The sequence below is a fragment of the Acinonyx jubatus genome, chromosome C2 (genome assembly GCF_027475565.1).
Source record: "Acinonyx jubatus isolate Ajub_Pintada_27869175 chromosome C2, VMU_Ajub_asm_v1.0, whole genome shotgun sequence".
NCBI lineage: Eukaryota > Metazoa > Chordata > Mammalia > Carnivora > Felidae > Acinonyx > Acinonyx jubatus.
Window position 1 is genome coordinate 1,970,774 of NC_069384.1, and position 17,329 is coordinate 1,988,102.

The 17,329-nt window shown below is 49.3% G+C and overlaps 2 protein-coding genes across 2 annotated transcripts in view; both read left to right on the plus strand.

The window, feature by feature from the left end:
- The window catches only part of TSPEAR (thrombospondin type laminin G domain and EAR repeats), a 155,292-nt gene that overhangs the window by 80,271 nt on the left and 57,692 nt on the right, over positions 1-17,329 (plus strand). The window lies entirely within an intron of this gene.
- Positions 4,091-5,396, plus strand: LOC128315089 (keratin-associated protein 10-7-like). Its single transcript, XM_053220476.1, has 2 exons — positions 4,091-4,392; positions 4,458-5,396. Exons 1-2 carry the CDS (start codon positions 4,177-4,179, stop codon positions 5,100-5,102), a joined length of 861 nt encoding a protein of 286 aa, XP_053076451.1. The 5' UTR covers positions 4,091-4,176; the 3' UTR covers positions 5,103-5,396.

Below are 17,329 nucleotides of genomic sequence, written 5' to 3' on the forward strand. Positions count from 1 at the left end.
GGAGCTCCGGCTGTCTGTCAGCTTTTATACCTCCCGGCTGCGTGTTGTCCCAGCCGACGGCTCCCACGGCTCCTTCCTTGTTGGTGTTTGCAGCCCAGGGGACTCTCATTAGTTCCAGGTTTATGTTTGATTCTATGAGATGTTGCTTAGCTATAAAACTCCTAGTACATTTTTGAGTCTGTTGACGCACCCTGAGCATCCAGAACGTGCGTTGAGCTAGAAAAGGTGTGAGTGTGCAAATACCATGTTCTGTGGCTGCGTAAGAAATCCAGATATTCTAATTCCTTCTGCCCTTTTGAGGCATGTGGATGGGTTTTGCATTCACGGGGGGGATCCGCTTGTCAGGGTGGCACAGCTTTCAGAGTGCCAGGCTAGAGGAACCAGGGTCAACGGGGGTATGTGGCCAGAACTTTCCTGGTCATGACACCCCGGAACTCTGTGTGGTGCCTGAGGGCACTGGTCAGGTGGCAGGCAGGGAAAGGTGGGACAGTCCGGTGTCCTTGGGTGGCCGTGCATGCCCCTGTCCTCTGCCTGAGCACTCACTGAGGCCGGAGATGCCATCTGTCCGTGGCCTTCTGATTCCCACTTGCATTTACCCCAAACGCTGTGAAGTGTGAGTACAAACGGACCCCCTGTTTTCTCCCTGAAGAAAGCGTAGCCTCAGCTGAGCCTCTGTATGGAAAACAGTGACTGCTTTTGCGCTGATCAAATCCTGTTGATTTTCTTGATTGTGAACTGAAAAATTCCTCGGGTGACTGCAGCCAGGTACGTCATGCAGGCCCCTTCCTTTCTTCTGCAGGTGCTATCCAAGTGGCCACCACGTGCTTTGGGGGTCCTCTGCTGGATGAGTTTCCATCCTCTCCGGTCCTGGAACCTTCCAAGCATGAGTTTATTCACTGTGGAGCCACGGCCTCCCCACTGTGTGCTGGAAATGTGGGCTAGCACCAGAATTGAACCTTCAGTGGGCCCTGCTGGCCCGGCACAGGGAGCCTTGTGGGCCAAGGAGGCAGGCTCTCAGTGCCCTGTGATACCAGAGAGAAGCCGACTCAGCAGCAGGGCAGGAGAGGCACCCCAGTGGGAAGGCCTGTGATGCCCCCACCCTGGGAAGTCCCTGGGCTCAAATTCTCACCTTTCCCTTCCGCCCTTCTCTTTCCAGCAATGGTTCTTACCCCGGTGAGAGGGGTTCATGACAGTCCAGGAAGGGGTTGTGAGAATGCAGTTAAACTGTGGGCCGAGTCATCTTTCTGTATGTCTCGAGCTATAAAAATAGGATAGAGTCGAGCCTGGCATCCTGTGCTCAGGCCCCTCTGGAGGTACAGGAACTGATCCATAAGCTGGACGCGCATGGCCGAGCAAGGGGGGCGGGGGGGTGTTTGCCTTCCAATATGCTCCTGCCGAGGACAGCATAAAATACAAAAACGTCTGCGTAAAGCCTTTGAAGGCTGCTGATGAGACTCAGCATTGAGAGTCAACAGGTGGAGATGGGGTGACTTCCGAGAGGCGAGCTGGCATCTCTGAATGGCTTTTCCTGAGGTACCACTGATGAATCTTGGTGTGGGGTTCGAGGGGAAGTAACTAGCACATAGTGAGGCCGGCAGAGCTTCTAGAAACCTTGAGGGCGTGGAGAGAACTGTGGCAGCAGAGGCAGCACGGACTCTAGGGGACAAGCCTAGATCAGTGGCGGGCACCAGGGGGAGCCCCAAAGCTGCAGGTTAAACGTCCAGGCATTTGGCATGCTTTCATGCCATGCGGGAAAGATGCTGAGGAAGCCAGGAGAAAGCCAGGACAGCCTGAGCAGAGCCTTTACAGCCTCAACCAAGGAGGCAACGACTCTGATGACTGGCCAAGGCGGAGTGGCTCTGGGTGGACCCCTGGACAGCTAAATCCCAGGAGCAGCCTGACGTCAGTGAGTCCCTTGCCCCCACTCAGGCCACCAGCCAGAGCGAGAGGTGAAACTCTTCGGAAGGAGACAAACTCATCCACAGCTGCCAGAATTTTTCATAGACGATGTCAAACATTCAATCAAGAATGACAGTCACGCCAACAGAAAAAACGGATGATAGAAACAAACCTGAGATGACAGGGGTGGAGTCCTCGGACAGAGACTTGCAAAACAATGGTGGTGAATGTGCTCAGGGAAACGGGTGTGACACCGTAAAACTGAAACACGCATGAAGAGACAAGTAGACATTCTAGACTGAAGAGAACAGGAGCGGCGTTTATCGACTCTTAGGTGGGTGTTGCAGTAGCACGGGTGGTGGAAGGGCCAGACAGCGGGAATGGAACAGTGGGGTGGCGTGTTTAAGGGCAAAGGAAAGGGCTGCGCAAGTGGACTATTGCTCCCCAAGAGCACCACCCAGAGGTGAAGGTGCCCCAACACATCGCCAGACCAACAGAAATGGAGCACGGGCCACACCGGAAGATCCACTTTAAAGTAACTCCCAAGGGAGGGTTTTGGGTAGGACGGCAAAGGACAGAAATGCAGGAAGGTTGAAGAGAGCCTGGAAGGGGAAACAGAAGCACAGTTGAAGTGACAAATGGCCCACGTTTCCATTCACAACGTTACAATATGTATTATATTTACAATTTCCCGTGGGCTCTAAACTGTAAGTGGAAATGAAACCACGCATCATGAGAAGGACGAGGCCCTTAGGCTGTTGCTCTGGAAGCGGCCCAAGCGCCCAGGTCCCTCAGACTTGAATATCCCAGGAAGGTACGCTGTGGCCTCTGGGGCAGCCGCCGAGACAATCCCCAAACCGCGTACAACTAGTATTGAGTGAAAGACAGGAGATAAGTGATAAAAAATACCCAAAGCAGTCAGGAAATGAGTTTTAAATTTTTTTCAATGTGTATTTATTTTTTGAGAGAGAGAGAGAGACAGAGCATGAGTGGAGGAGGGGCAGAGAGGGAGACACGGAACCCGAAGCAGGCCCCAGGCTCCGAGCGGTCAGCACAGAGTCCGATGTGGGGCTCGAACTCACGACCTGTGAGATCACAACCTGAGCCGAAGCCAGACGCTGAACTGACTGAGCTACCCAGGCACCCCGGGAAATGATTTTTAAAAGGAACATAAAAATTTGAGAGAAATAGAAGACATGCACTCAGATAGTAGACATAAACCCAATTATCAATAATGAAATTAAATGTAAAGTATTAAACAGTTCGATTTACAAAGAAGGACCGTTAGTCTGCATGGAAATCACGGAAAACCTGTGTGCTGATTCCAAGAGCTAGATCCTAAATATAAGGGCACGAGAATGATGGAAGGGCAAAGATGGGAAAGAATACAAGTCAATACACAGGACAGTGTGAAGTTCTACGCAGCTGCAAACTAGAAAGAGAAATCGTTACATATTCACGGGAGCTGCACGTTGTATTAAGTTATGAAAAAGCCAAGTGGGTAGAACACGATACAGTCTGTATTTTGAAAACGTGTACACACAAATCCATTCTATGCGTATGTACACATGTAGAGAGAGAAGAGATGTAGAGAGAGGATGGGTGGATAGAGTCAATCTCATTGTTCATGGATTCTTTATTTGTGGTTCACCTACTCGCGAAAATTTACTCGTAACCCCAAATCACTGCTTGTGACGTGTGCACGGTCACGCGAGGACATGTGCAGAAAGCCCCGACCTTGAGAGGCCGCCACACACCCCCGGCTGACGTGGAACGAGGCGGCGCCTGCCTTCTGGTTTCAGCCCCCAGATGTGAGCGTGTCCTTTCCACTGTGTCCTGACCTCTAGCGCCTAATCCCCAGGGGAAGAGGCGCTTGAACCACAGAGAAACCCCCTAACGTGGTCCTCCCGCCAAGTGAGCACTGCCCTGGGGCTGCCCCAGCTGGTGCCCCCAGGACGGTCTCAACACACTTACCCGACACCCTCCACCCCTGCTTGGAGACCCAGGGCTGGGGCCTTGTCCATCCCACTCCTGCTCCCCTGGGACACAATGGGACCCGCTCTGAGTCAGATGCTCTGGGAGATTTACGAGCTGCGGACAACATCCAGGCAAATAAACATCCCTAATGCAGCCTGGGAGCCGGAACTAGAGGCTTGTGGGGCCTGGGACACAAGAGCCAGGAGGGTATAAAAGTTGTCAGCCTAAGGCACCTCACACACTCTCACACACACTCACACACCCACACCCACTCCCTCCTCCAGCCCCACCGCCCCCGTCATGGCCGCGTCCACCCTGTCCGTCTGCTCCAGCGACCTGAGCTACGGCAGCCGCGTCTGCCTGCCCGGATCCTCGGACTCCTGCCCCGACCCCTCCTGGCAGGTGGACGACTGCCCAGAGAGCTGCTGCGAGCCCCCGTGCTGCGCCCCCGCCCCCTGCCTGACCCTCCTGTGCGGCCCCTCCTCCCCCTGCCAGGGAGACTGCTGCACCCTGCGTGCTGCAAGCCGTCGCTGCACCCTGCGTGCTGCAAGCCCGTCTGCTGCACCCTTGCGTGCTGCAAGCCCGTCTGCTGCACCCCTGTGTGCTGCAAGCCCGTGTGCTGCACCCCTGTGTGCTGCGAGGACTCCCCCTGCACAACCTCTTCATGCTGCCAGCCATCCTGTTGCACCTCCTCCCCCTGCCAGGGAGACTGCTGCACCCCTGTGTGCTGCAAGCCCGTCTGCTGCACCCCTGTCTGCTGCAAGCCCGTCTGCTGCACCCCTGTGTGCTGCAAGCCCGTCTGCTGCACCCCTGTCTGCTGCGAGGACTCCCCCTGCTCAGGCCCCTCCTGCTGCCAGCCCAGCCCCTGCTGCAGGCCCTCCTCCTGCGTGTCCCTGCTCTGCCGCCCCGTGTGCAGGCCCACCTGCTGCACCCCTGTCTTCTGCAAGCCCGTCTGCTGCACCCCTGTCTGCTGCAAGCCCGTCTGCTGCACCCCTGTGTGCTGCGAGGACTCCCCCTGCTCAGGCCCCTCCTGCTGCCAGCCCAGCCCCTGCTGCAGACCCTCCTCCAGTGTATCCCTGCTCTGCCGCCCCGTGTGCCCCCGGCCCACCTGCTGCGCCCCTGCCTCCTCCTGCTGCCGCCCGGCCTCCTGCGTGTCCCTGCTCTGCCGCCCCACGTGCCCCTGCCCTGCCTGCTGCGGCCCCGCCTCAGGCCAGTCCTGCTGCTGATGGGCACGTCCCCCCAGGGCCATCCGGGCTCAGGTCCCACCTGGTGACTGTGGTCCTCTTGGCCACCCTTCAGTCAGTCCTGACCTGTGTTAGGTGGCTGCCCCCACCCAGGACGGGGTCCCCCATGTGTCCACTCTCCTGACCTGACCTTGACCTCCTGCCTCCCAGGAACGCTGACCCCATGGCTTCCCGGGACTTCTGCTCCAGGAGGCACCTGCACCTGTTCTGGGTCACCTGTCCTTCCCTCCCCCTTTCTCCGCTTGGGTCACTTGGCTTTGACTCCTAACCTGTCAGCACCTCTTCAGGAAGCCCAATAAACTCACTTCACCGGCCGATTTGTTTTCCTTTCATCTGACCTTCATGGGGGTGCGGGGACCCCAGGGCTTTTCCCAGACACGGTCTCCTCCAGCCACGAACATTTCTAGGAACGAGAGACTGAGCAGTCCCAGAGGCGGGCCTAACTCCTGTGGGCAGGGCCACGGGTGGGACTCACGCCCTGGCCCAGGAAGCTCCGTGCCGGTGGGCCCAGTGCCCAGGGCTTCCCAGGCTGGTCACCTGCACACGGGTCGTGGCCTGGCCCGTTTCCACCCACTGCCCCATCCGGGCAAACCGGGCCCAGACAAGCAGGCCTGGGGGCTCCAGGCTCACAGCCTCTACGGGCCTGGGGTCGCCCTGTGGTCCTCCCGCGGGATCTACCCATTTAGCAGAAAGGTGATGGAGAGGGGCAGACGGTGCTCCAACCTCTCAAAGAAATCGACTAGGTTTGAAACAAAGTATGAGGGTGGGTGGCAGGGCCCCCAGGTGGTCCCGGGCCAGACTCTGGGGGCCACCATCTGGTAGGCTAGGCTCCGCCCGGGGGGCTATGAGGGACACGGAGTCATGGTGCAGGGCCCTCCCTGTGAACTGAGGACCCCGTCAGGCCACGATGTACCAAGTGCTGTAGGTGACAGTCTGCTCTGATGTCAGGGTGACATTGGCCGCACATGAGGGCACCTGCTGACAAGGGCGGAGATATGCAGGAAGTCACCCACCAGGGTTCCAGAGCTGTTGCAAACCCGGGACCGGAGTCCCCTACCGGTGAAGGATCAGACGGACTTCCACCCTTCCTGAACCCCCCATGGGGACTGGGTGTCGGCCCCCTGCCCCCGCGCTGCTTCCTCTCCCCGTGGCTGTGGCCATGGCCAGAACCCACGAAAGGAGCCGCTGCTGTCCCCAGGACCTCAATCTCCTTCCCTGAAACCCTGCCACCTTCCACCCCATGCCTCATGCCCCGCCTGCTGCATTTTCCTTGCCCAAACCCTTCTCCCCACTTACCAGTGTTTTGCTAATACTTCCATTAAAATTGCCTTTTTGAAGTGCAATTTACATGTAATCAGATGCACCCTATTTCATTGTTCAGTTTGACGAGTTTTGAGAAAGGTCTTCATGTTGCAGCCTCCACTTGTGTCAAGATTTCCCTCCAAAGGTTTCTTTGTGTCCCTTCCCAGCCACCACCGCTGGCCACAGCCGGGCACCACTGCTCTGCTGTGTTACTAAAGGAGTGCCTTGAGAAGAGGCAACACTATGCGTGCCCGGGGTCTGGCTTCCTTTACTTGTCCCTTTGTTGTGGATACTCGCCGCGAATTCCTTTTTAATTGCAGAGTCATGTTTTATTGAATGGATGTGTCACAGTTGTTTGTTTACCCATCGAAGTACATTTGGGGTGTCTCCAGGTGTTTATGATTATGGATGATCCCACTGTAAACACCTGGACTCTGTGTGCTCTCACCTCTCTTGGGTCAATACCTAGGGGTAGGCTTACTGGGTCCGTGGCCAGGGCAGTAGGCACAGTGATATTTGCATCTCCTGCTGACGGATCTGTGGGGGTAGGTCAGTGGCTCACCTGCCTCTTTCCCATTCGGCGAAGCATCTGTTCAAATCCTCTGCCCATTTTCCATAATTGGATTGTTCGAGTTCTTATTCACTGTTCAACTTAAAAATTTTTTTAAATGTTTATTCTTTTTTGAGAGAGAGAGACAGAGTGCGAGTGGGGGAGGAGGGAGAGGGAAGGAGAGACGATCTGAAGCAAGCTCGTGCACTGTCAGCAGAAAGCCCAACGCGGGTCTGGAACTCACGAACTGAGAGATCATGGCCTGAGCTGAAGTCAGATGCTTGTCTGACTGAATCGCCCAGGCGACCCTTATTAATTGTTAAGTGTTCTTTATGTGTTCCAGGTACGATGCATTTGTCATACATGTGTATTGCAAATTCCTCCACCTGTGGCTAGACTTTGCATGTTCTTGACCGTGCTTTTGGAGAGGCTGGCATCTTTAATTTTGATGATATTCAATGAATTCCCTTTCTTCGGTGGTGCTGAGAAATCTTTGTCTACATGCAGGGTCACGCCGGTTTTGTCCTGTGCGTATTTCTAGAAACTCCATGGCTTTAACTTTTATGTCAAGTTCTATAATCCCTTTCTAGTTAATTTTTGAATGTGCTGTTGGTTGGTGAGCATCATTTGTCGAGAGGACTATCCTTTCGCCATTGAAGTATGCTTGCCAAAAAATCCATTGGCCGTGTGTATGTGTGCGTGTATTTCTGGACGCTGTTCTCTCATCTTCTTCTGCATTTGTCCTTGCACCAGCAACACGCTGTCTCCATCAATGGAGCTTCAAATTAAGTCTTGAATTCCAGCACTTAGTCGACCAATTCCTCTTTCCGTTTTCAAAATTGGTTGGCTATCCTAGGTCCGTTACATTTCTGTATTGATTTTAGAATATATTTTAGAATCAGCTCATTGCTTTCTAAGGAAGAACTTGCTGGGATTTTTATTGGAATTGCATTAAACTTGTAGGTGAATTTGGAAGGAAGTGATATTTTAACAAAACCAAGTCTTTCAATTTATAAACATAGTATATATTTCCAGTCACTTAGGATGACTTTTTTTCCACAATATTTTGTAATTTTTTGTAGATAGATGTTGTACATATGTTAAGTTTCTCTATCACTTCACTTTGCAATGTTTTAGATAATGGTTTATTTATTACATTTCCAAGTATTCATTGCTAACATGTAGAAATTTAATTAATTTGTGTGTATTTACCTTGTATCCTGTAACCTTGGTAACTACACTTATGAATTCTAATAGCTTTTTTGTATATTCCTTAGGACTGGGCTTGGTATTTTCTTGGTGGGAAGGATCTTAACTATAATTCAGTTACTTCAACTGATAGAGGGCTATTTTGTTTTTCTGTATCTTCTTGTATTCGTATTTATAATTTATATCTCTCCAGCTATTTGTCCATTTCACCTCAGTTGTTGAATGTATCAGCATAAAATTGCCTTCTTCTTTTATTGTTCTTTTTAAAAATTCTAATGTTTATTTATTTTTGAGAGAGAGAGAGAGATACACACAGAGCATGAGCAGGGGAGGGACAGAGAGAGAGGGAGACACAGAATCCGAAGCAGGCTCCAGGCTCTGAGCTGTCAGCACAGAGTCTGACGTGGGGCTCGAACTCATGAACCGCAAGATCATGACGTGAGCTGAAGTGGGACGCTCAACCGACTGGGCCACCCAGGCACCCCTTTTATAATTCTTTTAGTGGCTATAGAATCTCTAGTGATAACCCTTTCTTTATTCCTGATATTGTTAATTTATTTCCTTTTCTTTCTTTCTTTTCTTTTTCTTGACTGGTCAAGGTAGAAATTTATCAATTTTGGTGATCTTTCAAAAAATCAGACTTAGGTTTATTAATTTTGTCTCTTGTTTGTCCATTTTCTATTTGGTAGATTTCTACACTTCTGAATTATTTCCTTCCCTCTACTTATTTTGGGTTCAAATTGTGCTTCTTTTGTAGCTTCTTAAGGTAGAAGCTTAGATAATTATAGACCTTCCTTATTTTCTAATATAAATAAAGCCTACACATTTCCTTCTATATATTGTGTGAGTTGCATTCCATAAAGCTTATTTTTATTTTATTTAAAATATTTCCAATTTTCCATTGTGATTTCTCCTTTGACTCATGGACTATTTTGAAGTTTGTTATTTAATATCCAAATATTTTTCAGTTTTCCAGATATCTTTCTGTTCATGATTTCTGATTTTGTTGTGGTCAAACAGCATTCTCGGTATGATTTCAATCCTATTAAATGTACTAAGACTTGTTTTATGGCCCAGCATATGATTTATTTTGGTGAATGTTCTATATACACTTGAAAAAATGTGAACTCTACTGTTGTTGGAGGGAATAAATGTCAACAAGGTCATGTTAGTATATATTGTTTCTCAAGTTTTCCATATATTTCTCAATTTCATCAAATTTGGAAGAGTTATTTGGCCATTATCTCTTTAAATATTTTTTGTCTCCCACCACCTGAACTTTTTCTCAGGTACTCCAATTATATGTATGTTAGACCACTTAATATTGTTCCTCAGATCACTGAGGCTCTGTTAATTTAATTTTTTTTCTTACTGTCTTTTGTTTTGGGTAATTTCTCTGATTATGTCTTCTAGGTCAGTAATCTTTACACTGAGTGTAAACTCATCCTTTAAATTTTTTATTGTTAATATTATGTTTTCCAGCTCTTGGAGCTCCATTCAGTTCTCTTTTGTACCTTACATTTCTCTCCTCATTGTGTTCATTTTTTCCTTGAAATCCTTGAACATATTTATCGTAGTTGTTTTTACTACCTTGTCTGCTAATTCCATCAACTGTTATTTCTGGGTTTATTTCTATAAACTGTTTTGTCTCTTGATTATGAGTTAGATTTTCCTCTTCTTAATGTTTCTAGCAATTTTTATTGGTTTCTGGATTTCAATTAAATAATGTTGTCATACTGTTGACTGTCATACTTTGTTTCCTTCTTTTAAGGAGTGCTGGGCTTTGTTCTGTCTGGCAGTTACCACCTGTGGGACGGCTTGATAATTGTGATGCTTCTATGCTTGTTTCTACATTTTGTTATGGCAGATCTAGAGAGGCCTTTATTCTCAGGCAGGTTTAGCACAACTATTATGTGATTTCTGGGATCTGTACTGAATGTCTCTGGTACTCAATGAGGTCTCTCCATTGTGGTTTTTTGGAACTCCAGTGTCTCTCAGCCTTGCATAAGCTCTGGGAATTGTTCACCTTCGAGCTCCATGGTTATTACTGTCCAGCCTCATGGGGTTCTGAGCTCTGAATGAATGACTTGGTATCGACAGTGGTCTCAGGGGGTTCCCATGGAGCATTTTGCTATATATTTGCCTCTTCTCCTGTGTCTGCCCTCGTAAATTCCCGGTGCCTCAGCCTCCTTGACCCTGATTTCCCCCTCTTCAGCTCGACAAAACACAATGCTGATAGCATTCCCCTCCATATACTGTGGCCTAGAGACTCTCTTGGCCCTTGAGCCTGGGCAATTGTAGGGTTCACCCCCTCTGCTTTTCTTCTCCCAGGGATCTGCACTGTCAGTTGTTTAATGTCTAAAAATGGGTTTCTTGTATCCTTGTCCCATCTTCTACTTATTTAAGGTGGGAGGACAAGTCAGGTCCATCATGACCCAAAGCAAAGCCCCACTCCTTGTTTTTGAGACTTCTGTTTCTTTTCTAGACAATCCCTTGCTTCCCTATTTAACTGCTCAAGATCTTCCCTGACTCTGAAACTGAGTCTGCCTTTTTCACTCTGGGAAATGCTCCAGCTAGACTCAATTCCAAACTGACACATACCTGCTGCCCAGAACTGGAGCATGCAACCAACAGTCTCCCTGTAGAACGCTCGTAATGGGTGCTGGAGCCTCAGCCTAACTTTTCTGGGGCTCTGAGCTCCATGAGAAACATCACCAACCCTACATCCCAACCAAGGTTCAGTGGAGTCCTGTTTGCACATACCCCATGGTAAGTATATTAAGCCCCAATTGAGGGCCCTGTATGTGGAAGCAAAATCCAGATTCACAGCTAAGAATTTTGTGGGTAAGAGTGGTCAAGGGAGGCGCTTGGACTTTCATCCTGGCATTGCTGATGGTTTCTAGTGAGTAAATGAACAGAGGGCATTTCTGGGGAGAAATGGGACATGTGTAAAGAGTCTGAAGCCAGTCTGAGAGGCAGAAGCATGTGCTTAGTTATGGGCCTTACAAATTCTCCAGGTTAAATATATTCAATCAGACTCGTCTGTAAAGGTCTAAAACAGGCTAAGGAAGTGCTTCACCTGGTGATGATGAATTTCACAGATCAGGGTCCGTTCAAGGGCGTGGGAACATTAGGTCTTTATTCCAGGCTCTGAGGATGCAGACAGAGGCATCCCAAAGGTGCTGGTCTCTGTGCCTAGTGAGAAGCACCAGTTATTCAAGGGGGTAGATATGACCTCTAGTCACGGTCTTTGTCTCTTGAGTCATCAACATTTGTATTGTCGCTAAGTTAGAAATTGAAATAATATCTCTTAGTGAATGAAAGACCAATGAAGAGAGTTTTGTTTTTTGTAAACTAATTCTTCATGAGATGAGGCCCCACCCAAATGGCCAATGGAAATGGGTAACAGCGTTGGATATCTTGGTGAGGTTTGCTCCCTGCCTAGCAAATTACTTTCTACACTCAGAGTTGACTTTGGTAAGCACACTGATTGCCTTGATCATGAATGGCCATCTCTGCTGGGCCACGGCAGGGGAGCAGCACTTTATTTTAAAGAAGACTCTCCCCCAGAATTCTCAATCTTTGGATGATCTTTACTCTCTTGTCCCATGTATTACAGTTGGCACACTGAGCTGGTGGCTGAAAACCTGTGTGATGAACATTCTCATCCATCCTGGAACCAGGCTTTCGACATGGCGGGTACTCTGGCATCCCGGACAATCTCTGCCTCTTCTGCGGTCAAGTTGTAGGCAACTGTCAGACACCTTCACTTAAAATCCTTTTTGATTTTATAATCGTTGGAAGAGAATCAGTACTTCCTGCAAGGACTCCAACACATCAGTATTCCAAACATAATTTTTAAAACACTGCCAAAATACCCAGAAATCATGACAGTGTCTTTACGTTCTGACCAATCCACCTGTGCCCCACACATTCAGTGACCAGAATGTGCTTGCCCTTTGCCATTATTACCAGTCCTTGTAAATATCGTAGGCATGAGTCCTATCAATCCGACCATGGGGAGGACGCAAAAGCCCAGAGAGGTTGAGGAAAATATCTCTGCTCACACAGGATGTAAGCAACAGATTACAGCCCTGGGCGGCGATATCAGTGGGGCATGTGAGAGGATTTCAGGCAATACAGAGATGAAAGCCCCTAATGCGAGTGTGTGCCAGGTTCTCTGGCTTGTGCTGTCCTAGCAGCAGGCTCCCCACACCCTCCCACCCTGGGCGCCAAGATTTTTGAATGTTGGTTCCTTGCAGAACCAGCCACAGCTGTTTTCCTTCCAGAGGTCCTTGCTCCGTTCATAGAACTCAGGAAATTGGCTCGGGAGTTTTCCCTGTGTTTAGTTCGAGAAAGAAAACTTGGGGGCGGAGTGTGGTTTCTTGTTGTTTTAGCAGGGGCCACCGGGGGCCAAGGTAGAATCCCTGTGTGCTGGGTGCTGGGTCCTAGGTCCTGGTCTGGGGCAAGTGCTTCCGCGGAGTGCCCTGCTGGCTGAGCACAGTCATGTGCCTCTGTGCTTGGCAGGTTATTTGGTTTCTAAATAGCGATGAGTCATGGTTTGTATGTGGTGCTCAGTCGGTCACAGCAACGAAGCACCACAGACCGTGGCTTAAACAACAGATTCGTTCTCTCACCGTTTGGAGGCTGGGGGTCTGAGATCAAGGATCGGCAGGGTTGATTCGTCCTGAGGCCACGAGGGAGAACCTGTCCCGTGCTTTCCCAGCTTCTGGTGTTCGCTGGCAATCTGGGGCTTCCTCGGCTTGTAGAAGCATCTCCCAATTTCTGCCTGCATCTGCACATGGCACCCTCCCTGAGTGCCTGTCTGCATCCACATTCGCTCATTTTACAAGGACACCAGGTCGTGTTGGATTAGGATCCCTCTCCCCCAATGACCTCAATGTATCTTGATCCTCTACGGAGACCGCCTTTCCAGCTAAGGTCACATCTGTGGGTACCGGAGGTTAGGGCTTCAGCACCCTCCTGGGGACACATTTCCACCCAGAGCGAGCACCTGCTTTGAAGCAGATCCAGAGCCAGAACCTGGGAGGGAAGAAAATACCGAGCAGGTCTCCTTTCTTGGGGACTCCAGGCTGCAGCAAGTGAAGGACGGGGTGCAGGTAGCACGTGGCATGACATGACAGGCCAGCAGCACACACACATCTGCTTGTCCAGGCGGGGCTGAGCTCACGGGACAATTTTTGGTTTTGTGCAGTTGGCAGAATACTTGTAAAAAGAGGACAGAAGATTTACGGATGCCCCTTGCCCAGCTTCCTCTAGTAACATCTCACATACCCACAGATCGATGACGAGTCTTAGAAGTCAACGTTGGCACGTTACTAGTCACTAGAGGACCGACCCACTTCCCACAAATGTCCCCTCTCTGGTCCGGGCCCCCACGCTGCATTTGTAAGGTCTCCCTAGTCTTGTAGGGAAGACTCAGTCTGAGAGTTTCTTGGTCTTTCCTTATCCTTTCTGTCTTGACAGTCTTGAAGAGCCCGGACCAGGTGTCTTGTAGAAATTTAGGGTCATCCGAGGTTTTGTCACAACTCGACCAAGGTTATTAGATTTGGGGAAAGGATCCCACAGTGAAACAAGGGCACATGATGTTGATGTATCTTGTCATGGGGGATATGTTTATATTTCCCTTTGTAATTGATAAATATTTGTGGTGGGGGAGGTTCTATGAAACTTTGCAGATATCGCGTTTGTCCAATTAATTTAGCGTCCCTCTGGGGACTGTGCCTACAACAAGGTCCCTGTGGTATTCTGATGGTGAGTTTCCACTTCCCCATCCCACCTCCACTTATTAACTGAAATCCTTCTATAAGGAGGAGTTGCCCCTTCTCCTCCACTTATTTACATGTTTTTATTCATTTCAATGTGACTTAGAGAGTATTTGTTGTATTATTTGAGTTATAATCCAGTATCATCATCATTTATTTTGTTGTCCAAATTGTCCCAGCTTTGACCATTGGGACCTCCTTCATCTGGCTCTTGTACCTTTCAGCACACCTGCAGCTTTCCAACATCTCACTTCTGGTCCCAGCTCATCTCGAATTCTCCCCGTCCCCTCCCTACAACCCACCCCTTCTCCAGGGAGTCCTGCTTCTTTCAGTGGATGATGGCATTTAGAAGCCAAGATCCGGAGCTAGATGGGCTCGTTGATGCTGGGCTCCAGTGGGCCAAGCGAGGAGGTGTGGGTGTGCACACTAGCACATCCCTGGTCTTGGGGGGAGGCGTTCAATATTCATGCCAGTTGGACCGTGGTCGTGGTGGTTTTGTCTCGATTAGCTTTCTCAGGCTATAAAGCTCCTTCTTATCACTGAGAGATTTTATCCTGAATGGATGTTGGGTTTCATGGAATGCTTTTCATGTACCTGTTGAGATGATTGCGTCATTTTCTTTTTCAGTCTCTTCATACAGTGAATTACATTAATTGGTTATTAATGCTTTTTATTTTGATATTTACAGGAAATTGCAAAGCCAGGACAGAGAGGTTCCGTGTACTCACATTAATTGACTTTTGAATTTTGAGCCAGTCTTGAATTCCTAGGTAAACCTCACTTGGTTGTGATGATTGTCCTTTTTATATGTTGCTGGATTTGATGTGCTAACATTTTATCCAGGATTCTCATGTCTGCTGTGATGAAGATATAAGTCTGTAGTTTTCTTTTATTGCAAGGTCTTCAATTTTGATAGTGCTGCCCTCACAAAAGGAGTTGGCAAGGGTTCCTCCTCTTCTACTTTCTAGAAAAGATTGTGTAGAGTCAGTGTTTGGTCTTCTTTAAATACCTGGGAGAGTTTCCTAAGAAACTGGAGTTTTCTTTAACAGATACAGGACTTTCTGGTCATCTTTCTTCTTTAATGAGTTTCAGGAATTTGTGCCTACTCGGGAATTGGTCCATTTCACACAGGGTGTGAATATATAAGCATAACGTTGTTTGCGGAGGTCCCTCCTCAACCTTTTAATTTGTGGAAAATGGTTGGAAATATCCCTCTTTTGCTCCCGATATTGGTAAGTTATTTCTTCTTGTTTTTTCCCCCTTGTCAGTCTGGCTGGAAGCTTATCAATTTTATTCATCTTCTCAAAGAAGCTGCTTTGATTTCAATTGATTTCCTCTATTTGTCTTGTTTTCACTTCCTCTGAGTTACATTACATACAATTACATTAACTTATCCTTCTGCATTCAAGTTTCTTAAATCCAAATTAGTTGGTCGGTCTGATACCCGTCTTCTTGTCTAATGGAGCACTTAGTTCTATAAACTTCCTTCTCCTCTAGCCGCACACTACCAGTCCTCCCTGTGCCAATAGCCCTGATATGTCAGCCCTTTCCGGCTCCGATTCCAGAATCCCTGGGCCCAGTGCACACGTTTGAAGGCTAATAGAATCCAGGAGGAGTCACACACAACGGGATCGGAAGGCAGGTGAAGCTCCAGGTGCTGAGCGGTTTGGACTTTCCACATCCTGCAGCCTGGGGCCACTGCAGCCGGATTCATCCTCTCGTCCTGTTCTCACTTGCCAGAAGGACGTGAGATAAGGGAACATGGGAAGCTGGCTCGATCGCAGAGATAATCTTGCCTGGCGGGGGAGAGCAGTGTTTTTATTATAAAGGTCCCCGGGGGGCAGGGACTGCCCCTTCATGTTTGCCTCTCCCACCTCTCAGCTCCTGGCAGAGGAGATTAGAGGTGGCATCTTGGATCAATAGGGACAAGTTCTGTGGGTGGGGCCCTGCGGGCAGCTGAGCATCCTGTCTCGGGAAGAGCTCAGATCAAACCCGCTTGTCCCCATGCCAGCCTTGCGGTCTGTGTGATACGTGACCCGTGTTTCGCCTCTTGAATGTCCATGTGTCCACTGAGGCCGGGCAGTTGCTATACCTAATGGACAACACTGGAGAAAGGAGGGAAGAGAAGGTTCCGGGTTGGGGCTGGCAAGTGTGGGTCCAGCAGGTGGACTCGTTCCAGCTGTGTGTGTATTTTTCTGTGTCAGCTGATTAAGGCACCCCGGATACCCTATTGCCGATTTATGCAAAGCGGATGTAACACCACGCTGTGTACTAGCCACGTGGGTCTTACTCGGCTCCTGCTTAGCCAGCCCTGGGAGCCTGCCTTCCTGCAGGCAGCTACATCCTCCCACAGAACCCTCCTTGGGTTCAAGGGTACTCAGTGTGCACATTGCCCAAAGGGTCAAACAGACGGTACAGCAGGGACTGGGGCCTTTGTGCCCAGCTCTCCTGAGACCTGTGTGTCCCAGAGCCTCTGTCATTGGCCCAGCACAGGGCTGACTGCCTCGTGAGGGACAGGCAGTCCGTTTCCAGATCAGTCACTGTGAGGCTGTCCATTTCTGGGGAGCGACTTCTACCTGCCAGACAGTATTTCCAATCCTTCCTACAGCCCTGCAAGAAAGGGGGATACCATTCCCTATTACTAATGGGGAGACTGAGCCTCTGAAAGGCCAATGGCAGAGGCTCTGGGACACACAGGTCTCAGGAGAGCTGGGCGCAAAGGCCCCAGTCCCTGCTGTACCGTCTGCTTGACCCTTTGGGCAACGTGCACACTGAGTACCCTGGAACCCAAGGAGTTAAAGCAGACTTTGGCGGGAGACTGAAGCGGATGAACATGGATTGAAAAGTGTCGATGTGTGTAGAGGGCTTAGCTCTGGCCGGCCACGGGCACTCTGTTATGCCTTTTCGAGGTTATTCTTGGTGTCATTGCCATTTTGGCACCTCCCTGAAAGTGCGGTGGCCCAACTGCCACACTGCTTTTGCCTTCGCCGGTTTGGGATGTGTCCGTGCTGCAGCCCCAGAGAGTCTCAGGGTCCCGCTCAAAGCCCAGTGTGTCAACCTCTTCCGTATCCCTTGACTTCCTTTAAAACAAGTTAAGAAAAGCAGGTTTGAACACACAAAAGGGACAGGAGTTATTTTCCTATTCCCATTCCGTCTTTACATTATTTTCCTATTTCCTTTTTTAACCAGTATAACAGGAGAAAAGTGGTCTTTTATTAGGGTTAATTTGCATTAATCTGACTCCTTATTGACTTGAGTATTTTGTCATATGTGAGCCCTTTGGGTTTCTTCTTTTCTAGGTTGCCTACCTTTGTTTTTGTTGCTGTTGTTGGGTTTTTTTTGGTGAAGATTGTTCCTATGTT